Raw genomic sequence first — 24,673 nt, forward strand, 5'->3', positions numbered from 1 at the left:
GGGAGTCTGGCTTGAGACCCCTGTCTTCAGCCATGGACAGCTGTATGTTGCCAGCTCCAGGACAGGTGATCCAGCATCCCTGAGGCGCAGCCAGGGTGAGGCCCTGCATATGCGGGCTGCAGGGCCAGCTCGGCGAGCTGCAGGGCGGGCGAGCCTAGGAATTGAGCGTGCCAGATGCCTACTGCATTAAACGAGCCTGCCCCCAGAGGTTAGAGAAAAGAATATACTTGGCAAATGCGGTGCTAACGCTTGTTGTTGCTGCAGGCAGCCAGCAGCATGAGCAAAGACAATGGGAATCATGGGATATTATCAAAGCAACCCCAACTTCAAGTCACTTGCTGTATTTGTGGCACGTGGGTTACATCTTTCAACAGCCCAAGTTTGGCACTGGTGACATCATCACTGGTGACATCACCGTTTCAACCACTGAGCCCAAGTTTGGCACTGATGACTGACATCAGTGATGACATGATCACCGTTATCCATTCTTGACTGACTGAATGAATGAGCCTGACTCACCCCAAAACGCCTTCTCTTGACCACGCACTTCCCAGGCTGCGCACGTTGTAAAAACATACAGTGGCTGAGTGGCACTCTACACACTGAGCCTCTTTACTTTGACTTCTGAGTATTATTTCTTGTGACTAAATTGATTTTCTAACACAGCTGCTTGTATGACTGAACGCAGCTCCTTCTGCTATACACTGAACGTTCGCAAGGTGCCGCTGTTTCGCGCTTTTGCAACTGCGCACAGAAACGCAGCGCAGATCTCCAAGTCATGTGAAACCACTGATGTGCCGTGCTAGCCAACCACTGTGCCAACAGGCAGGTGTGCAGCCATCGTTCTTTTAAATACACCCATTGCAGCCTGGGTTGAAATCCGTGGTTGAAACGCACCGCTGACTTCCTGGTTGGTTTAGGGGGAAGCCAGTTGCTGTCTGTACTGTCTGTCTGTCGGCCTGCCTGTCTGTGGGCAGGTCATGAGACTTGGAGGGTGGGTCGGTGTGAAGCTCGCAGCTGGTTTTCTCTCAGCATCTGGGAGGAGGTTAGTGTCTCTGGCCAGCCTGCAGAAACAGAAACACGTGTGCTGCAGTCAGACTGCTGCTCTCATGGCAGAGGAGGCGAAGAAACTAGCTGCTTATGCCGCAGTGGACAACCACGTCCAGGTAAAGTTCACTTTCATACTATCATGATGGTTTATGTTGACGTCTTGTTAGTTGTAGATCATTTACTTGATGTAAATGTGCCTCCAAAATGCGCGAGCTGCTGCAAGCTAGCTAACATAGCGTTAGCATCCAGAGAGTCATTTAGCCTAGGTGGCTAACTTCATCTTAATGTGATCTAAAGTGCATGTTTCAGATAGGAAGTAGCTTAGTGTTATGCATGTCCCGGGTCATCGGTCAGTTTGCTGACTTGTTCCACTTTACGATAACGTTATGTATACTAGCGTTACATCATCGCTGCTAGCAAGTGTAGATTTAACCCATGGTGGCTACACTGAAATGGATTAACGTTATGTATGAGTTTACCCTGCAACCTGAAATTAGAAACTGAAGCTGTCAAATAGGCTTATATTTACATCAATTTAGCGGTATAACGTTACAGGTTGAAGCATAACGTTAGGCTTGTTGTCCAAGTCACAATACGATAAAGATAAATTGAATCTCCCAAATCCTTGCATACTGACTCTAACGTTATATTATATAGCTAACTAAATGTCAGACCCATATCAAAACCCATGAACCTAACCCCAAAATAAGTCATCTCGTGGCCAAATTCTGTTGGTTCCTGACCTTGAGCTGTAGTACCAACTACTGTGTTTAGTGTGATGCATGGTTGTGTACAATTTGAATTCTTCTCTTGTAGAACAACCAGGTGATTGGAGTGGGCAGTGGGTCAACCATTGTCTATGCTGTGGACAGATTAGGTGAGTGAAATGGTTATAATTGTAAAGTCAGATGTTATTCCTGGGATGGCTAAGGTCAGCCATTATTAGCCGTTGATTAGTGAGTAGAGTGAAACTCACAGCCCCTTATTGGATGTTATTGTATATGTAAACCCTCATATGTTATTGGATGTTATTGTGCATGTGTAGGAAACCCTCATATGAGACAAATTCGTTTTATTCCCACTTTTAGTGTGCAATGCAGCCATCATTTCAGTAAAGCGTCCAACTCTGGTGCACATGTATTTACTTCAACAACAGAAGTGAATCGCTGAATGTAAAGAGTGTGAGATAGCCTAAACATATCGCTTTTCCACAGATCACACCCTCATTTTGTCTTGTGTTACCCATTCCCCATACCACTTTATAGGGATTTGATTCCCACTGGGTCAACCTATATTAAAGATGCATGCACTCATGATACTATGCTTTAGTTTAGATACAAGAACCACCAAATGAGATACAGCATATGTTCATGATATTTTTGAGCTATTATCTGCTAACTACATGAAAGCATTTAAAGGGGGACTAACCCCCTAGATATATATCAGAACAGTGATTTGAAAATACCTATGGAAAAAACCAAGAAATGACATATGCTCTTGTCTATACTAAACTCTTTGGCTGTGTTCAAGTCAAGATTTTTTTTCGGAAATCGACGCCATTACAGTTTGCCTACCGCCTCAAAAATAATTTTTTTGAGAGGGGCAATATCTTTATAAATATCAACAACTAGCCAACGCTGGTGGCATGTATGGAAAGAGTGTTGCTCAAAATTGTTGATAGTTATATCAATTTGGTAATTCAGTGGCGAACTAGAAATTTAATTATTTTTCTGCATGTATCTCTATGGCAGGTGTCAAAACTATGTTACGAGAGCAAAGTGACATGGGCTCGTTACAGCAGCACACCGCACAATAGGAGAAACCCCCCGCTCTGGGGTAACACAATGCGAGATTTCTCCACGTCATTCCCTCGTACAACTAGCGATAAACCGCGCAATGAAATCTGTTTTTAATTTGCGTTTTGGGGCTTTTCGTGATTCTTGTTAAAAGTTGTGCAAAAGTTTTCCTCTCAGCGCAGTTGCAGGCTGCGCCCTGGCTGGCGAAACAGCCTGGCTCCTGCATGCATGGGGCGCTGTGTAACCTCACGGAGCAACAAACAAACACAGACAGAAATAGCTGGTGTGCGATTTTTCTTTGTGCGATTGAGGGAATCCCGCATCTTTTTGCGAAGGTGCGACTGGACAGGACGCTTTTCACAGACGGGCACAGTAGCTGAGTAGCCTGTTATAGTCGGATCTCTCCTCCTCCTCCTCCGCCCATTCACAGTCTGTCTGCTGTGCGTGCCCCCGCGGGTGCATGAGAGTGCAGACTCTCCCGTTTGACTGGCCGAGAGAAAGTGCTTCCAAGTCGGACTGATAATATAAACAACATAATTAGAGCTTATCCAGGTAAGATATTTATAATGTAATGACACATTCAGCGATAAACTGTCTACAATGAAGACATATTTCAAATATGACAACGTGGTGTTCAGTATTTTAAGAGCACAGGAGCTACTTGCTTGATCAAACGGTCAAACCCAATCCTGCGCAGCAAAACGGAGTCTTGACTTGACTTGACTTGGAGCACACACACACAGACACACCGAGAGAGCCCAGCTTCTGCTGCGCGCGCCCCCGGAGCTTGGCGCTAGTGCATGAGGTTTTACAGTACGACTCTCTCCCGCCCGCTCCCGCCTGCCTGGGCTGGAGACAGCTGCTTCCAACTCGGACTGATAATATATACATCATCATTCGAGCTTATCCAGGTAAGATATTAATAAAGTAGTGACACATTCAGCGGGAAACTAACTATAATTAAGACATGTGCCAACTTTGACGACGTTTGGTTCAGTATTTTAAGAGCAAACAAGATTTTTTTTTACTTCAGTTAGAGCCCTCTGGAGCCTGATACTAAGTGAGGTTTTTCCATCTTGCCTAGTTGTATAGGCTTTGGAGATGCACCAGATGCACACGCTAAACCCACCGTGACGTCAGGTTGTACCAAATATCCCATTCATTTGAGAAAAGAAAAAAAAGCAGTCTTCCACCCTTAGAGGGCGCTTATGCCAGATATGCTGCTGAAAAATGATACAAATGGTAAAATGGCAACAGTTTGGTGTCAAATGTGGAAATTCTGACCAGAATTCTTCACACATCACCCCCAAAGTCATATATATTGGTTAAAAGCTGAAAAAAAGTGTTTTGGGGGTTAGTTACACTTTAAAAGAACACCAACAAGCCCAAATTTAAGCCCACTGTGTTCCGATAGTATGTTGTTTTGAACTGTATTTAGCTGTCTGCTACTTCTACCCTCATAACTTAGTTTTTTCTTTGTGGATGTTGTCCATTCCAGCGGAGAGAGTACGTCAGGAGAAACTCAACATTGTGTGCGTCCCCACCTCCTTCCAGGTTGGTTTGTATTTTCAGTACACACTTAAATAAGTGTCGGGTGTGTACCATGTACTTGGGCTTGTAGCATTGTGGCTTTGAATGCAGTTAATTACCGCCTACCACCATCTCTCATCTTTGTTTAAGAATTTCGCTAGCACTGTTATTCAAAGTAACTAGAAATGCAGCCACCTTGAATTTGCTGGTTGATCATTCAGGTCCCTGGCAAGGCCCATCCAGATCTGTGGCAAATTAAGCAAAGAAAATAAAACCTAACATAAACACTTAAACATAACATAACAAACTAATTCAACCTCTTAATAAGTCCTTATTTTCTCTAAATAAACCTTAGCCATTTTCACACATGCATACAGGAAAATTACCTGTAAATCAATATCAGCCATTTCCCGGAATTTCCCTTCACACCTGAGCGCTGCATGTGTGAATATAGCAGCGAAATTGCCTGTATGTTGGGGGGCGGGGCGGCACTGCAGAGCGGGTGGGGAGTGACGTGTGCACTTGGATGGGGAATCCTCCTTATTTTGGGGGTCGGCAAAACTCTGATGGTGAAATAAGTTCGCTTGTCACACAATAAATCACACTCGTTTGACTTAAGAGGGCATGTATGTTGTATCATTCACATTCGCTAACCAGTCTTTGAACTGAAATATTTGAAGAAGTTGGGATCCGTGTCTGAGAGAAATAGCCTGGCTGGTTCGATGTTTATCCGTTCACCTGCGTCGCGTTGAAGCACTTTTTACAGACTGGCTTCGTTTGATGTGTCCGGGCTTGCCTTCGCTGTTGGCAACGTAAGCAAAATACTTCCACATTTCGCTTTGTGCATTTGCTTTCTCAACAAGCGTTGGGTGGCTTGCAAGACTCTCAGAGCTGTCTGTGTCCCTGTCGGGCTGCTCACTGAAGGAGGAGGACTGAAGGACTGGCCAGAGAGCGAGCAGGCAGCAGAGAGGGGAGAGGGGGAAATCGGCACGCCCACACATGAAGCTGAGATACCGCTCTTATTATCACAAGATCATTTCGCCAGTTTGCTTTAATGTGCGCGAATGATTAGATTATGCCCGCTGGAACATTAAGCAACGTGTGTACACCTCGCCCCTGAGAAGTACCGGCAAATGACTTGACACGTTTCACACTTGTGTCCCTTATCGCGGCATACCGCTCTTCTGACTGGCTCGAAACTGGTGAAATGTCCACGATGACGGGGTCGCGCTTATACCGGAAAACAACTTTCACACATGAAGGCATTAGACCGCTTTCCAGTCATTTAGCGGTAAAAAGCGCATGTGTGAAAACGGCTCTTGTGTCCCTTATGGTGTAACAAAGTTCAGTTCTTTGGTATGTCAGCCGGCTGAGTTCAAGGTAGCTGCCACTGTAGCGGTGAACACAGGAGAAGAAGCATTCATTCCCAGATTGCAAGCATTACAATTAGGGTTGTGCAATCTCAACCAAATAGCCATCGCAATGGTTCCACAGTGAAACATTGTGAATTTGCGATGGATGATGCAATACAAAACAATACAGAACAGTCGTGGCTGATGGGGGTGGGGGTTACGTAATGAATTAGGAAGTTGCTACGGTGCCATAATGCTGTTTGGCTGCGCCGCTGCAGTGCACGTTTACTACAGCACAGCTGAGCTCTGCATGTCATGAGAGACCAGCAGGCTTGGATAGGATACTACTACAGCACAGAGCCAGGCGACTGAAGCAGTAGGCTATCACTAGATTCACTACCAGCAATATCGAAAGGCGCAAAACAAATAACGTTAACTTTACAGATCCTGACCAACAATGTGTGTGTTGAATTTACCTAGCTGGCAGAAAACTGACTGGTGGATTGATTGATTGATTGAATTTATTTTGGATAAAGAACAACAAAATCCAAGGGATGACATGAAAAAGTGTAAACACTTATGTCTATCATGGTTCCTGGTCTTATAAAAACATGACATGCAGTAACATAACATCATATAAACAATACAGAACAGTCAAGGATAAAAGAACAATAGATATAAACCAACATAAGTTCAAAAACCATTAAACCGAAAGGCTCACACATTACTCTAGCTTACTCAGTAAGAATTTTTTCAGAAGGTTTTTAAAACCATTCAGAGAATTCGCAGACTTAATTTAATTAGGGATCTTGTTACACCCCTCCCCCCTTCCTCCTTATAGAGGAATGTACTTCACCCAACTTTGCTTTTCAGATTCAGATTGGGCAGTTTCAAATCTGCTACACTAGCCCTCGTGTTCAGGCTGTGAATGTCCCGAACAAACTGAAAGTCCTTGGTGAAATAATTAGGACAAAGGTTATGTAATATTTTATAGACCATGATCAGTTTCAACTGTTGAACTCTACTTTCAATGGGGAGCCAATTTAACTCCTTAAAATGAGTTGGGCTAATGTGCGTTCTTGGACTGAGGTTAAGGATGACCCTCATTAGTTTGTTTTGGGCTTTTTGAAGCCTATCTTTTGATTTTTTGTTATACCACTGTACCAGGATAATACAGGTGTAGTCATATGGCCCATTTCCACCGCTGGTATCAACGCGGCCCCCCCCAGCTCGTCTCGCTTTTTTGTCTCATTCCACCGATCAAAAACGTGGACAGCCCGGGTTGAGTCGTGCTGCTTTTAGTCCCTGCTCTGTTGAGGTTCCAGCGCTGTGAACCCGGGTTGATACGGTGATGTGAAAACACTGCAGACGACTGATTGGTCAGGCGGAATCGTGTTTAATCTACTGACTGAAGCTGCATACCAGTTTAGTGGGCCAGGGGGCTTACCTTCTTCTGTTATGTTATTTCCATCAGTCTTTTGTGTTGCTGCCTTCGGCTCTGGTGAAATAAAAGCGATCTCCTTACTCAGGTTAACATGACGGTGGTTTTCAATTGTTTTGAGAGAGAAAAAAATCCGCTCCTCAGGAAGCCCTTTGTAGCTGTGTGCAGCGTCGGCTCCGCTAGGCCGCAGGCGGGGCTTTGGTGAAGCCGCGGTCTTGCCTGGTGAGAGGCCGCCGGGGTAGAGGCTTCACTCTGTAGCGCAACCCCCGTCCCTCGCGCAGCGCATGCATGTGAGTTTGACTAACAACAAAGTGATATCCATTCTCCTGGCCGATTGTCACATTTGCCCATGTACACTGTAGGTCATTTAGAGGCACCAGTATTTCATAAACAGTTTAAAAGTTCTGTGTATGGATTTAATTTTAACGTTATACTACTACTACTTCGGTTATGGGCGGAGGGCAGATATGCGATCGCTATGATGACCAGGTGTGGGCGGGGGTGGGCGGGGGCAGATGACCAGCGGTGGAAGCAAAACGTCCATCGGGTTGAAACAAGTAGAGCCGAGTGGTGACGAGCTGTGCAGGGCTGTAAAATGTGGTGGAAATGAGCCAATAGTGACATTGAATTAAAGACGTAGCTAAAGTCCTCATGGTCCTCTTCTCCAGGAACTTAGATATTCTTGCCAAATACTTAGTCCTTGTGTGAATTTTCCCAATGACAGAGAGGGCCATAGCTTCACCCTTCATAAACTGATCCAATTGACTTCCCAGATACGTTAAACAACACTTTTCTTGTAACTTACCACCATTACATTCTACCGAAAAACTGTGTTGGTTCCTTAGTTTATGTTATGTTCCAAAAACAATACATTCAGATTTTCCTAAGTGCAAGGATAGCTTATTGTTGCATGACCATGTGCTTACATTGTGAAGCTCTTTACTAAGTGAATATCTGACTGATTCTAAGCACTCTCTGGTTATCAACAAGGCGGAATCGTCAGCATACAGAAATAAAGGACACAAACGTTAGTATTCCTGTGGGCTCAGTTTTGAACCTAACATTACGTTAAGGAGAGATAGAAACACCGCATCAGTCTTTGTAATGGAGCGACTTCCTGGAAACAGGCGAGTTGAATTCACAGTTAGAGACTTGTAACATTACTCACATTGGGTTGAAAACAGGAAAGAACGTGAAGTTTCTTCTTTGTCTTAACATTTTCACAACAACACAACCGACTTCTGCTTAGCCTCCCCTCCCCCTCTCTGCTCTACCACTTCTCTGAACTGCGGGCACAGGGTGTGCTTGTTTAATGCCGCCCGCACGTCCCCCGCGCGTCACGTTTGAGTGGAGTTGGCCTTTTTTTTTAAATTAAATCTGCACATTTTTTATTTGAACAGATAATTAATCACGATGGTCCGATGTAGAAGGCTCAGAGGTCGATGGGGGTCGGCCCATCGTCCATCGTGCCAATCCTAATTACAAGTAAGGAGATTAGAGGCACACCCCCGAGGCAAGTGTCCCCACAACAATCATGTATGATAGAGAAGTGCTAGAAGTGATTCCTCATTGTACTTCATGCTTTCCAATAAAGGTGAAATTCCATGAAGGTAATCATAAAAAAAAAGTAAGGACAGTTATTTATTGGCCTTTTCCCTCACTCCTCTCACTTGTTTTTGTGGTCCTCACCTTTCCCCACACCTCTCTTCCTCCCCCTCCTCCTCCTCCAGGCTCGTCAGCTGATTCTGCAGCATGGCCTCACGCTGTCCGACCTGGACCGCCACCCAGAGGTACGACCAGCTCGCTACACATAAACCTGAATGCTGTCCGTGGTACTAGAGATTAGGGATGGGCATTTCTAGTAGGGATGTTCATTTTGAAAAATTTCCATAATCGAAAATCGGGGGAAATTAACGATCAATTATCGATTATCGATCATATTAATAATAATATTAAAAAAAATATATATATATATATATATATATATATATATATATATATATATTTTAACAAAATGAATGCCTATGGCAGAAAATACGAAAGACAACGTGTTCTCCTCAATTAACTCTTTATTTCAATGTGTCTCCTCTCCAACACTGCTGTCCCCGGCGCATGCCGGTGTGAATTCCCCATGTTTAAAACAGTTTTGTTGGCACAAAGGCCCGTGCCCAGCCAGAAAACTAGACTATATGAAGCTCCACCTCACGTTAGTCGGCTGTGCAATGGAGTGGGGCGAGGAGGAACGAATTCCACCCAAACGTAGTCCGCAAAAAAAACAAAAACAATTAATAACAACAATAATCGATAAGAATTCCACATGATCGATTCCATTCCTTAACGATCAATTATCGATTTTCGATAACTGATGAACATCCCTAATTTCTAGCAAGAACACTAGTTGAAATTCGCTGGGCCAAAGTCGACGTTTAGTTGAAATTCGCAGTCTAAAAACAAAACACAAAACACGATCGTCAAAACTGAACTCTTTTATTTTCTTAAAGTCCCTGGAAACCAGAAATAATTTTTTATTATTTAGCATTTTGAGTTCATCACATCACAGGAACCTATGTTAATAAGCCACCAGCCAAATTTGAACGATGATGAACGTCGCAAAGTATATAAATTTAGGTTTGACAGTCATGACAAAAGTCATGAGAATCAATTAGATTTTAGACTATTTTCTCCCGCGGACTGTGTGGGCGTGTCCTGTGTGCGCGCGCAAGACTGCAGGTCTCCTCCGAGAGAGAGAGAGGGAAACGGAGAGAGAGAAGGAAAGAGAGATGGAGTGTGTGTGTGTGTGTGTTCGCTCGTTGCTCGGAGAGGAAGAGAGACTGCCGCTGCGACTGCACAGCGCTACTGTGTGTGTGTGTGTGTGTGTGTGTGACAGTGAGAGAGAGCAGGCAAGATAGCGCTCGGCACACAGAGCAGGAGGGAGACAGACAGACACTGAGCAAGCGCTGTGGGGGCAAGAAGGTTTTTATAAGAACGGACAAAAAATCTTATGACGTCATAATATAATTCATTTTAGCACCGCGCGCACCTCTCTCTTCAATGAGGAAGTGGAAATCCAGACCTTGTAGAAAAGTGGCGATTTTTGTTGTTGTTGAAACTAATGTCACCTACTGTACTTTCTGAGGCACACAATTATTCACATAAGACCCTACATTTAATAGTTAGAAGGTTTTTGTGGATTTTGGTTTCCAGGGACTTTAAGTTTCACAACCTGCAGACCTGCCAACCTGCATCCAACCTGCATCACTCACGTCATGACGTTTTTTCAGTGGTGCAGCCTATTTTTTTTTAATCCACCCATAACATGGGTTAACTGCTCCGCCTCCCTCCCGAGTCCCCACCAGGCATAACACAGACAAAAATGGGTCGGTCATCTTATTCAGTCATCATAGCCTACTAACTCTGTATGTTAAGGCAACAACATTGGCATGACTTTTCACTTCAGAGGCTTAAAGCAGCTACGAGCAACATTTTCGATTATTATTAAACAGTCTAAATTTAATATCGATGCCTCACATCTTACCTCTAATAGTAGACGAGACCAACGCCGAGTAGTCCCGCTTGAACAACGTTTGCGGCAGCCACTTCGGCCATAACCACAAAATTACAAAATTACTTTCAAACAAACTGTTAGAATATAACGAAGGCCGTAGCAGCAGACCCAAAACAGCTGTCCTCGCTACTTTCTGCTCTCGCGAACAACTCTCGTTATATTCTAACAGTTTGTTTGAAAGTAATTTTGTGGTTATGGCCGAAGTGGCTGCCGCAAACCGCTTAATTTCACTTCCTGATCTGCCCCGGCCCGCAGACAGACTAATCATCAAGTCAACACTGGCCGATTCACTCGGTGTTCAAGCGAGACTACTCGGCGTTAGTCTCGTCTACTATTAGAGGTCAGATGTGAGGCATCCATATTAAATTTAGACTTTAATAACAATCAAAAATCTTGCTCGTAGCTGCTTTAACAAAACGGCACAAGTCGCACAACCAAATAAAGGGAATAAAAATTATACTAGACGGATTTCTGGATTTAATTTCCCATCAATTCAAAAGGTGCTTGTCATCACTATTAGTGGCTCCACACCAAGAAATGCTGTGACATCATCCTACCCGCAGATCCCTAGTTTGATAAATTTGTCCCAGTTCAGCGTTATCGACCACGACATCTTAGAGGAAACTGTGCAAGGCCTTAAATCATCTTTGTGCTGTCTCGATACCCTTCCAACAAGCTTTTTTAAAAGCGTTTATAACTGTCTGTCGTCGGACCTATTGCAAATAGTTAATAGCTCCCTTTTGACTGGCACTTTTCCTGAGTCCCTGAAAACTGCAGTTATTAAATCCCTACTAAAAAAGCGTAGCCTTGATGCATAGGTAATCAGTAACTACAGACCAATATCTAATCTCCCCATTATAGCCAAAATAATTGAAAAGGTTGTTTACCTACAACTCAATAGATTCCTAACCTCAAATGATCTCCTAGATAAACTCCAATCAGGCTTTCGCCCCCATCACAGCACAGAAACCGCGCTTACTAAAGTCATAAATGACATCAGAATGAACACAGACTCAGGCAAAAATTCGATTCTAGGGCTACTGGATCTTAGCGCTGCATTTGACACTGTTGACCACTCAATTTTATTGGACAGACTGGAAAACTGGGTTGGGCTATCGGGTACGGTCCTCCAGTGTTTCAAGTCCTATCTTCAAGACAGGAAGTACTTCGTCTCCATTGGCAATTACACATCTGACCTAACTAGGATGACTTGTGGGGTGCCTCAAGGATCCTTTATGGGGCCCGTTCTCTTCAACCTTTATATGCTCCCTCTAGGCCTAATTATGCAAAAAAACAAAGTAGCCTATCATAACTACTCAGACGACACTCAGTTGAATATAACTCTTTCCTCAGCTGACTATGCCCCCATATAATCATTGTGCCAGTGCATTGATCAAATAAATAACTGGATGTGCCAGAATTTCCTACAGCTAAACAAAGACAAAACGGAGGTGATCGTCTTTGGCCCCAAAGAACAAAGGCTTAAAATCACTGCACACCTTGAGTCTCGATCCCTGAAGCCTAAGGATCAAGTCAAAAATCTTGGCGTTATTATTGATTCCGATCTCAACTTTAACTCCCACATTGTCAATCAGAAAATCAGCTTTTTATCATCTTAAAAATATAGCAAGAATTAGGGGATACATGTCCAGACAGGATCTAGAAAAACATTCACGCCTTCATCTATAGTACTAGGTTAGACTACTGCAATAGCCTTTTCTCTGGTCTCTCCAAAAAAGAACTTCGGCAACTTCAACTCATTCAGAATGCTGCTGCTAGAGTTCTAACGAAGACTAAGAAAGCTGATCATATCACTCCAGTTCTTAAGTCCTTACACTGGTTGCCAGTGTGTCATAGAATAGATTTTAAAATACTGTTATTAGTCTATAAATCACTTAATGGCCTAGGCCCAAAATACATAGCTGAATTGCTCCCACGCTACGAACCGTCTAGAACTCTTAGGTCAACAGGGTCCAGCTTATTAACTGTCCCTAGGATCAAATCAAATCATGGGAAGGCTGCATTTACCCACTATGCTTCTGCTAGCTGGAACAAATTGCCTGAAGGCCTCAGATCTGCCCCAACCTTACTTACTTTTAAAAATAGACTAAAGACTTTTATGTTTACCGTCGCTTTTAACTGCTGACAGCTACTATGAAAACCCAATGAGTCCTCTATAAGTTTTTAGCTCTTTTTGCAACTGCTGCGCCTGTTGCTTAATGCAGTTTTTATACTCTTTTTTTTTATTATTATTTTTGTTGTGATGCTTTTAAATGTCCATTTCATTCTCTTCTTTTATTCTTTTATTTTCCTGTCAACCATTTTATGTGAAGCACAATTGCCTCTGTGTATGAAATGTGCTATACAAATTAACTTGACTTGACTTGACTGTCGGGCCCGAAACCTTGTATCTCCAAAAAAGCAATTTTTCACAAGGAAGAAAAAGCATTCACATTTTAACATAGTGTAATAGTAATAACATTAATAACCAGTAATATAACATCTTTCGCTGGTCCAAACTAGCTGACACTTTCACAGGTTATTTTTGGGGGCCCACTAAATCCATTTCTGAAATAAAAAGAAAATGGCCAAATTTGGAGATAGGCTACAAGGTTTCCGCCCGACAGCAGCGCAAGCGAGTTCATCATTCGTTTCAGTAACGCATTGTGACTCACAATGCCATCAGTGATGTCACTCGAGCAATTGTGGTTTTTTATATACTCGAGCAATTGTGACATCACTGATGATACCTTGTGACATCATTGTTATGTCATCAGTGAGTGATGTCATCAGTGATTGAGCGTTAATGTCATAGGCATGTGAGATCGTCAGGCTTGAACCTCTATTGTATTGCCGCTTGCAGCTATATATATTTTTATATATTTTATTTTACATTTTCTGAACAATGCACAGACAAGACAAACGAACACGCTCAGACACAGGATATTACCATTATCAACATTCATTCATTGTCAATATCAACATTTACAATGTGATTACCAGCCGCAAAAGGTGCTTAAGTGCTTATGAGATACATTGTGCCCGGAATCCCACGCAAGGGATCCATGAGAAACCAGCCAGGGAAGTCACCCGTCACCCCTAACCTCGTCGAGGTAGGCTAGAAACGGCTCCCAAATGGTTAAAAACACTCCAAGTGAATTGGTCCTCAGGAACCTAAGTCTCTCCATCCGCATAACAGAGGTCATGTCTGTCAGCCACAGTTGGAAAGGAGGTGAAGAGGAGGACTTTCATTCCTTCAAAATTATTTTTCTTTGCTACAATTGTCTCCTGTGTCAAAGACTGTTGCACAGTTTGCGGCTATATTTTTGACTGGAATTGTGATGGGAGGAGATAATCACACCATTTCTGAGGCGCAGTGTTTTCAGGAAGCATAGTGACCTAAATGAAGGTCATGAAGTCACTGCAGGGGGGACTTTAAAAGTTGATGACTGTGGGGTTGTGAGGTCGCTGACAAAACAAATCAATCTGCCACCACCATATCAGTAAAGAAGGTTTTTGTCAATAGTATTGTGTGCTTCATTATTTGCCAGTGTGATAAGTCGTCTCTCTCGGTGTCTGCTTTCTTTCACACAGCTGGATGTGGCGATTGACGGGGCGGACGAGGTGGACGCAGAGCTCACATTGATCAAAGGGGGAGGGTGAGCCATCCAGTGCCTATCGGTCACTCAGTACAGATAACAGTCTCCTCTGGCTTCTGTCTAACTCTGTCTCTCTCATAGGGGCTGTCTGACCCAGGAGAAGATTGTAGCTGGCTGTGCTAAACATTTCATCGTCATTGCCGACTACAGGTGTGTGCCTGCCAGGGTTACCTTGACCTGTGAGATCCACAAGTCCTCACAAGTGCAGTGCAGGCAGTAGAGTAAGAATTGTGAGGACAGCGCTAAGGTGGAAAAATAGGCTTATTTTGGGTGACAAGTTAATGTTACAGGTACCATGCGTTCAGTGTGAGAAACTTGGATGATGGGTCGCTGTATTCTGACTGTAGGCTCTGTTTGCATCTTTGTTTTAACCGGCAAATTATGTATTTTTTGCTGCTTTGGTCTTGATCATCATAACTAGCAGGCACACTAATTAGGTGCCATTGGTTGAAAATTAACAGAAATAAAACAGACCCCAATGATGGATGACACCGAGATCCAGTGTGCATTGTTTGGGGGTCCCCTAAGACTAGGCAAATATAAGATATAGTACTGATATCTATGTATGTGGGTATAGACGGTTTTAACTTGACAACAAAAAAATTCTAAATTGAACCCCAGCTCACTTCCTATTGCAGTGTTTGCTATGGACAGGAAAAGAAAAAAAAGAGAAGCAGAGCATGACAATTCTGTTAAAACCCTCTATAGATTCACTACTTACAGTACTGATCTCTATGTATGTGGGTATAGATTCACTCTGGTATATAACATATAACAGTACTGTAGTACTGATATCTATTTATGTATAGATTCACTATATAACATAGTAGTACTGGTATCTATTGTGGGTATAGATTCAGTACTTATTCTCCTGTTCCTGCCCTGTTCCAGGAAAGACTCCAAGGCTCTGGGCCAGCAGTGGAAGAAGGGGGTTCCTCTCGAGGTGATTCCCATGGCCTACGTGCCAATCTCCAGGACCATATCCAAACGCTTCGGAGGGGAGGCCAACTTGAGGATGGCTGTTAGTAAAGCAGTAAGTGAAGGATCTGCCTGCCTCTTGCTATTTGCCCTTGCTATCGAGGGCCCTTTTCAGACATGCAGTGAACTCCTGAAGATATCCAGACGTCCGTTGTGACTCGGAGCGCGCCCCCACACAAACAGAATTACCCACCCAAGCCCCTACTAGGGATGGGCATTTTAAGCAATTTAAATAGTCGAGTACTCTCCTTCTATTATGAACGAGTGCTCGAGTACTCGCGCGGGGGGTGCGGGCTGTGTGATTACTATCGTAATTAAATAAGAACGCAGACTGAGCAGGGGTAATTTGCTGTGTATGGAGCTGTTCACACATAACGTTTGCATTTTTGCATGGAAAAAGCGCTACCTGGAGCATTTTTTGTCAGGAGAGGGACTGACTGTGATATTAGGTGACGCTAAGCTAACATCTAAAGCCTACCTTTAGACAGTATCTCCGATGGTTGGATTAACGCTTTGCAGCAGACAAGTTGTGAAACAAGCGAAGGCATTTGATTTCCAATACATGTCCATTGTTGCTGAATAGTGATCACCATGAAGCGATTGTCTCCCAAAAAGTGATTCTTTCTCCACATTTCTTGTGACTAACGTTATGGGAAACGACAGTGTAGTCAGTAAACTAGTGCAACGTTTTGAATTAGTTTTATCGGGCGTGCGCTATGAAGAAGCGTGCTTCTCATTCGGGAGAATATCTCCAGGCACCATTTTCGGGAAGAGCTGGAAAACTTTCCGGTTAAAACTTTCAAAATAATGTTACTTAAACAAAAGTAAATAGCTTATTGATGCACGTTGGAGGAGAAAATGTATTTCAACGAAGGAAGCAGCATCCTTGTATCAAAATACTCGTTGTGATGTTAAATGGCATGAAACTGTGGCTGTAACGCATTACTCAAAATAAATAAGGTTACAATAAGCGTTTTATTTTGAAAGCAACAAAGCGGATGACGTAGTTGTACATTCTGGCTGACTTGACGCCCGGCCGTGCAGTTGCTGCTGGTTGCTGCCAGATCCACATGACGATGCGTGTGTAGATCTTCTAGACCATTTTTAACAGCGTGGGGAGTGGGGCGAGTACCCGAACAGCAGAAACGTTACTCGAATACTGACGTTATGAACGAGTGCTCGAGTACCCGAGTACTCGCGCCCATCCCTAGCCCCTAGTACTATGTTCATGTTGCTCACAGAGCAGCACGTTTGAATACTATAGCAGTATCTCCAGAGCGAGCGAGTGGGCATGTGGCTGATCTTGGGGTTACTTCTGTTATATTGTTAATTGGCACTTTTACAAACCATTAATGTTCCTGTGCCATTTCATGAGGGTGGATGTTTACATGCCTGGATTATTTGAAAGAGAAAACCCAAAGTGAACAACCTCATGATGAAAATGCAACAAGAACAGGATAGTGTTGCATTAGGCAAAATATTTGAGGAATAATAACTTTTGTGGGGAGAAATAAATTGAAAACGGGTCAGATATTACTTGAAGGCCACTTGTAAAATCGCATTTTCCAGCATTTAACGTTACCGCGACAACTATTTGGCAGGCACCGATGTGTCACGTGACTGTTGAGCTCTGTAACATCACAAATGGGATACAGGATACATCACAAATGACTCATTTTTTGGCACGTCGCCACCCCACGTTTTCTAACCTGTTTAGTACCGCAGGGATGACCATGTATTTTTGTAGGTTTACCCAGAAGTCCCTGCACTTCCTGGTTCATAGATGTAAAAGGCAATGGGATTTTTGTATGGGGATGTATTGTATTTGTATGTGTGTATTGTATTAACAAAAGTGTATGAAACGACAATGTTTGTGTTCAGCAAGATATCTTCACAAATGAGGAACACTTTTGAAACGTAAATGCGTTTTCTTTAAAGGTGATTTTATTTTCAGAAAATGTTGAATCAAACATATTTTTTAATTGGCCTTTTACTGCATCTGACATCTTTTATGGCCCTATTCTTTTGTGTGTGCTTTGAAGCGTGCTGTTATTTCTCATATGTCTTCATTTTGCTGTTGGTACTGTATGCTCTGCTTTCTTTCCCCCTCTTTTGTAACCCTCCATATTTTCTGAGGCCCTATAAATGGACTGTATTTATAGAGCACATTTTATAAAGTCTATTGACTACCCAAAGCGCTTTTACATGAATACCTCACATTCACCCATTCACACACCGACGGCGTCTGCAGCCATGCAGTGCTAACTGCTCGTCGGGAGCAGTTAGGGGTTCAGTGTCTTGCTCAAGGACACTTCGGCACACTGCCAGGAGGAGCCAGCCTCGAACCGGGAACCTTCCGATTCCCAGGCGACAGCTCTACCTCCTGAGCTAATGCCGCCCCTATAAATGAAATAGACTTTTCATACATTAATTGTAGAGGAAATTATATTCATTATGTAGTCATTTCTGCTTCTGTCTCATTCCTCCCTTTGAATGCTCTAGTCCAGTGGTTTTCAAACTTTTTTGGCTTCGTTACCCCCTTTCCATGATTTCTGAATCCAGGTACCCCCTTTACCTGATGACATTTTACTTAGAAAACAGCAAGAGAAAACCATAGCATATGATGCAATGAATGGATGATACCCACCTTTTGAAGAATACAACATTACAAAATAAGAAATGAGAGAGCGAGTTGCAATCAGTGCCTCCTGAGCAGATTTATTTTTAAGTTTTATTTATTTTTTCATGATTTATTCTTACGTTTTTCCATTTTCCCCTTTCTCTCAAGTACCTCCTGTAGTATCTCCATGTACCCCAGTTTGGGTACCACTGCTCTAGTCAGTAATTTTCCACTGGCCTGAGATAACCCCCAGTGTCAAGATGACCTGGCTTGAGCTAATGGTGGCTAGTTTAATTGGTCCTCTTTAGCACAAGACATTCCTTATCTCCAGCTATTTATCTTGTACATTTCTCAGTTGAAAGCCAGTAATTGGCCTGAAACTCTTTGTGAGACACCAAAACTCCTATCATTCTTACCACATAATGATGAATGTGATCCAGCCCACATGTAGACTGGATTTCATCTATAATAATATTGCAGGAGAATAGACTACATGCACAACTTCTTTACTTCCTGAAATTAGTACAGCTTCTTTATTTCCTGTCCTACACTATTGGATGAACTGATTAATCAGGTGTGCCTGATCATTGTTGTGACTGCAGCACACCTGACATTAATCAGTTCATCCAATAGTGATGACAGGAAATAAAGAAGCTGTACTAATTTCAGGAAGTAGTGGAGTTGTGCATGTAGCCCATTGCTGTTTTGTGCACTTTGCTTCACATACTTGATGGGTGAACATCGGGCCTGCTTGCAAACATTAACCAAAAGGTCACAGGTTTGGTTCTTGAAACAGCTGAAGTGTCTTTGAGCAACACACTGACTGAACCTGTTCACTCATTGCAACAGTGTCTTGGAATTAGAGCATTGGCCAAACATGTAAATCCAAATTTAACTGCCAGAAAGGTTGTGACCTCTGTTCTATTGCTACAGACCTGAGGGAAAGTGTGTGACAGCAGTTGACTGTGAAAATGGGGAGCCGTTTACATGACATAGAATCCAGGTGGGACATTAACAGCCACCAGCCAAATACTGGTGATTATGTCTGGGAGGTTTATCATGTCCACCAGCCACTTTGGCAGGGATCCAGCCACCAATTTGAGGCATCAGTGTAAAAAACCATGCTGGCTGCTGAATTCTGAGCTGAACCATGAACTGTAGCCAGTGGACAAAAGTTAGTTTCCTGAAGGGTTATATTATAAAAGTTTGGTTTAACCATATGCACATACCTCCCTCTTTAACAGTCTGTAGAGGGGGGCATCTGGGTAGTGTAATAGTGCCTCCTCTGGTGGGTTGAGGTGCCTATTTGGGGGGGGGGGGCGTGGTGATGCCTGGGAGGAATAGCATGATCCTCCCACGCGTTACGTCCTGCCGGTGAAACTCCTCACTGTCGGGTGAAAAGAAGCGGCTGGTGGTGACTGCACATGTACTGGAGGAAGCATGTGCTAGTCTACAGCTCTACCCAGATCAGCAGGGGGGTGGAGCAACGGCCGGGACAGCACAATTGGGGAGAGAAAACGTGATAAATACAAAACAACAACACTTTGTGGAGTGGAACCTCGGTGATTTGCCTCCTACTAATTTTTTTAAATGTAATCCCCAGCCAGCATCCAGCAGATGGGAGTGTTGATGTCTGTTATTCTGGATCGTGATGTTTGTGTTGTTCCCGCTGTCCTTGGCTGTTGAGCCTGGAAACAGTTTGTGTGCTAGTGAGTGTTAAAGTCCCTCTTTGTTTACCCTGGGAAGGCTTGGTGATCACACACACGCTGCTTTTCATAAACGCTCTGCGTCACACTCGCCCAGTCACACACACACACACACACACACACACACACCTGAGCTTCCCAGTACGACCACAGTCTTCTGCTGCTGGCCACTCAGCACAGCAGCTCTGTGGGAGTGGTAAAAGCTCAGACACACCAAGGTGATTTTCGGCCATCTGCAGTGTCGGCGCTGTCGGTGAGCGTCTGTCGCCCTATTCTTTGCCGCAGATTTTTCGGCGTCGGGCATTGGGTGAGAGAAATCACTCTGATTGGCTGGTCACGGTCCGCTGGTTAAGCGAAGCAGTGCAGAGAAGAGAGCACAAAACATTTGTCTCATTTTTCAGGACCTTTTTCTTGGGCCTTTCAGGCCTCATTGAAGAGGCCGATGGCAGTTGGGAAGAAGCTGTGATTGTGATGAGAGGTTCTGGTCAGTTTGTGGCCTGGGTGGGAGGGTTGGCCATGTGTGTGCTGAACAGCAGCGCTCCCTGAAAGCTCTACAGTGAAGGAAGTGGTGACATTTAGAATTTGATCAATTGCCATGAGGAAAACAACTAAAGCCCAGGTTGAAAATAAACCACATAATTATCCTTTAAGGTGACGTGTGTGTGTGTGTGTGTGTCTGTGTGTCCCAGGGCCCTGTGGTCACCGACAACAGCAACTTCATCCTGGACTGGAAGTTTGAGCAGGCTCAGAAGTGGAAGGAAGTCAACACAGCTCTCAAGATGATCCCAGGTGAGGAGCCGGTGTACATTTACTGATAAGGTCCAGTAGAGTTGGACGATGCTGTACACCCTCATCTCATATAGTGTGTGTATATATATGTATATTTATACCATGGTCTGGGTGAATACTCGATTCTGATTGGCTGCAGAGTGTCCATTAAAAAGTGATAATGTACAATTGGTAAAGTCGTTCAGCCAAATGGTCTGTTCACCATTCATATCAATGCGCCATAGTTTCAACAGTGTTATCAAGAGAGCAGTTTGAGCTCTATACCCCCGTTAAGGATTAATATGGCACTTTTGTAAGTTGAGAAAAAAAATTAGTCGGTCAAAGTAAGTATTTAAATCACCCCTGTGTGCTGTTTATCAAAAATAACTCTTATTTACAAATTTTATTTTCGTTTCGGAGATTTCCCTCCCCTGACAGAAGCTGGCTCTGAGCCATTAAGTGACGCGCGTGCCTCTACAAGCTGAGCGGGGGCGAGCTGCGCCCTGCGGGGGCGAGCCGAAATGGAGGCAGAATCCCGACTGTAACAAAACTGCCCTCTGAACACGTGTGAGCATCATGTCCCATGTTGCGGTCTGAGCGAGGGGACTATTTTCTCTGCGGTTCTTAAATCATCTCCAAGGTTATAAAAACTAAATTTTGATTGCAAAACACATGAAAATATAAATTAATGGTCTTGTTTTGTTGGCAAGTGACCATGGTATAAGCGGGTTAATGCACTTCGAGGTGTCCATTATCACTTTTTAAGGGACTTCGCGGAAGCAACCGGTCCTCGGCTGGCGCCTCGGACCGGTTCACGCTTCTCGCGTCATCCCTTAAAAAGTGATAATGGGCACCTTGTTGTGCATTAACCCATACTGTCTATATATATATATATATATGTGTGTGTGTGTGTGTGTGTGTGTGTGTGTATATATATATATATATATATATATATATATAATATCGTTTTTATATAGCATTTTTAATTCAATATTAATAATTCTTACCAGTGTAGGAATCGGGAATTGGGAAATGAATGCAAATAAATGTACTTTGTGATCTTGAATTTTAGATTTATTTTCAATTCAATAGAAGTGCAATGTAGACAGGAGGTAACAATGTCTACAAAATATATCTTGAACAGAAAATAAATGCACAATTGTAAACAGTGCAGTACACGCTCAAGAACCGATACTTCCGGTGGCGGCGCTGTGTTTTATTGTGATTGATAACGTGTTGTGTATATCGCGTGAAGCCATTGGAGCCGACCTCCCAGTGGCTAGAGGACCCGCGCATCCGAGACTCTGAAGGAAGAATGACTGATGCGTTGAGGCTATGTATATATATATATATATATATATATATATATATATATATATACGTATTATAATATATGCATCTACGCTCTAAATAAATTTGAAATCAACTTGAGCGTAATTTCTGCCCCTGTATGTACTTCCCTATTTCTTGCATCAGTTTTGTGAGTGTACACCGCTAACATACTGCGTGACAGCTGCGTTTGTGGCGGAACCTGTTGCTTTTCATTTAGGAGCCCATGTTAGCGGGTTAGAGCAGCCACACAGCCCACCTGAGCAGCACGGCTCGGCTGCGTCTCATCTCATTCGGAGACGCGCACGGTGACATAGACAGCGGCCTCTCGGCTCCTCCTCAGTTTACTGGAAAGCTGCTCTGCAGCAGCAACGCTGTCTGTGAGGCACACAACAGGCGAGCGAGCCGCAGCAGTTCAGCGAGGTAGCCGTCACGCAAGATGTGTGGCGCGGGGGTAACGATGGCTGTGTGTACTGATTTGAAAAATAAATCTCTAATGTCACTGTGTGGCTTCCTGTCCCTTAAGGTGTGGTGGAGACCGGACTCTTCGTCAGCATGGCTGAAAGGGCTTATTTTGGGATGGAGGATGGAAGTGTGCGGGTTCGGGATTCTCCAGTCAACTGAAGAGTTTTGCCATATTCACTGTTACCCTCTTCAATGACCTCACTTCTCCCACAAGTGCCGTATATATGATTGACATCCCCTCATGGACTGTGTGGACAGAGCTGCACCTCCTGCAGGACTGGACAAAACTGCAGCAGAATACTTTTCTCATTAAAAAAAAAATGGTTGAGGAGCACTTGATTTAGCTTTTCCTGCAGGTGGTGCTTTCATTTTTGTGAGTGTTAAAGTGCCTGGTGGGTAAAATCAAGCGCATCTTGGGTAGTTTGAAGCGGTTTCTTACCTCAGCCTGTGTTTTTGCTCCGGTCACAGTGGGGGTGGGTCTTGCTGTAACCACAGGGTTTGATTGAATGTCTGTGGAGCTGCGCTTCTCAACCAGTGTGCCCAGGATCACTGCAGTGCTGTGTGGAGTGTGCCTTGAGATTATATTCATTCAAATTCAGTTGAATTTGATCGTCTGGTTTGGAGCAGGTTAGGCTAAGTCCACCAGCCAGTCAAATACTAAAAAATTAAAATAAACTACCGTAGTAGTTAGCTAGTAGTAGTAGTAGCTAGTTAGCAGAGTGGCCAGACATGCTGGTAAATTGTTGCTTTTAGCTTTTAAGGTTGGCTACTTTTCTCTCATTGGCTGGTGAATTTCAGGTTGTGCTGGAGTTAGTTTCCTGCCGTTGTAACCAGTGTAGCTCTGGGAGTAAACAGTTTGTGAAATCTGTGTGGTTTCCTCTCTGTTACAGCACCCCCTGTATAGCTAAATTAGTCAGCAGGGTTAAAGTCCAGCGTCCAGCGGAATCCCCCCTCCTCTCACAATAACACCACTGAATGCCATCATCTATGTATACAGTAGCTATGCCCAGTTCCACACTGCTGGTTCTTTTCTGTCTGTTTTGATACACGTACACGCAGTTTTCTCATGCCTTACTTAAGCGGGCAGAGGAAGTCTTGTGCCATAAACTTAGCCAATTGTAAACGGAAGGATACACAGACAGCGTTTTGAGGTCATGAAAAAGTGTGTGAAAATGAATTTATTTTCCCAAACCAAAACTGTGTAGTGCAGCTTTTGAAGGTGCAGCTGATGTATAAATTGTATTGTGTGCAGCTGTTTTCAGACAGATCTCATGACGGCCATGACACCCACAGGCCTGTAATGTGCCTCAGAAATAGCCAGGAAGGGTGTGAGGAAATAGCCAGGAAGCGCTATGTTTGAATGCATAAAATAAAGCAGATAATATACTATTTGATTCTTTAAACGTCCTTAAGAGAGGAAGAGGTTAAACCCTTTCAAAAGTATATCGCAAACGCTCCATTCTGCTGCAACTCGACAGCGCTGCTTAATCCTCACAAAAAAACGGGTCCATTGGAGTGAATGAGGATGTCACAACTCTTCTATTATACGGTGCTGATGTGCCTCAAGTCTACAGCTCAGTGCTTAGATTGAATTGTCTAATGTCTAGTCATACTTCCGAGTTCATTTCCAAGATGATACAGTACATATACAAAAATAATCATTATTGGAAGTTCACCAATCAATACCTCAAAAATATATAGAGGATCTAGTCTGTAAAACCATTATTCAGTCCTCCGTGGATGTATGCATGTACAAGAACCATTGTTTTAGTGGTTTTTTTTTATATATAATTTTGTAAGAGAAGGTGTCACTTTTTTCAAATGATCTTCACGTTGCCTCTGGCTCCATGTTAAAATGCCTTACACCCCCCCCCCCCCCCCCCTCCTTTGTATGTCTTTTTATTAAATGGCATATCTCTTGAGAGCCTCAGAAGACAGGCTGGGAAATTGAAATGGCCAGCAGCCAAATTGAGCAGGTCTGTGGCTTCTACCAGCCACCTTTGTCTCGCTACTGGAAATCATTTTTTGTCAAATTCTAGTCTAAAATCCAGTTGTCTGGTAAGTGTGTAAAGGTGGCTGAGTTTTGTGATTGGTCAGCCACAGTGGCCTGTACACAAAGGAAGGGTTAATTTCCCCTGCCCTGAGAATTCCAGTTTGGGTCACTTAGAGATTTCAAACATGCTATGCACCAGCATTTCTTTCTTTACCAATAAGACTGATTATGATTTCTGTTACGGTACTACTGTTGTTTCTATGTCAACCAAATACAGGACCAAACTGAAATCATTGTGCCTCCTGTTTGTTTATATTGCCTGCTTTTATTTCCTATGATTGTGTGAAAAATAATTCTGCTACAGACCAAGGGGCAGTGTAACAAGCCTATCCAAAACAGTTGTTCACTTCAATTGCCCAAT

At 43.4% G+C, this 24,673-nt stretch overlaps 1 protein-coding gene across 1 annotated transcript; it reads left to right on the plus strand.

Moving 5' to 3' along the window:
- The first annotated feature begins 977 nt into the window (after positions 1–977).
- rpia (ribose 5-phosphate isomerase A (ribose 5-phosphate epimerase)) lies at positions 978–24,661 on the plus strand. The gene is made up of 9 exons (XM_083633302.1): positions 978–1,166; positions 1,867–1,927; positions 4,345–4,400; positions 8,900–8,959; positions 14,329–14,393; positions 14,475–14,543; positions 15,285–15,426; positions 20,387–20,486; positions 22,321–24,661. The coding sequence occupies exons 1-9, from the start codon at positions 981–983 to the stop codon at positions 22,416–22,418; spliced, it is 837 nt and encodes a 278-aa protein (XP_083489428.1). The 5' UTR covers positions 978–980; the 3' UTR covers positions 22,419–24,661.
- Positions 24,662–24,673: the final 12 nt, after the last annotated feature.

The sequence above is a fragment of the Poromitra crassiceps genome, assembly GCF_964638095.1.
Source record: "Poromitra crassiceps genome assembly, chromosome: 3".
Taxonomy (NCBI): Eukaryota; Metazoa; Chordata; class Actinopteri; order Beryciformes; family Melamphaidae; genus Poromitra; species Poromitra crassiceps.

What these genes read in the sequence shown, in the direction of transcription:
- rpia (XM_083633302.1), top strand. Translation starts at nt 981, where the DNA reads ATGAGACTTGGAGGGTGGGTCGGTGTGAAGCTCGCAGCTGGTTTTCTC. An exon ending in CAGTGGACAACCACGTCCAG is followed by an intron (nt 1,167 to 1,866) that starts GTAAAGTTCACT and finishes CTTCTCTTGTAG; the next exon opens with AACAACCAGGTGATTGGAGT. An exon ending in ACATTGATCAAAGGGGGAGG is followed by an intron (nt 14,394 to 14,474) that starts GTGAGCCATCCA and finishes TCTCTCTCATAG; the next exon opens with GGGCTGTCTGACCCAGGAGA.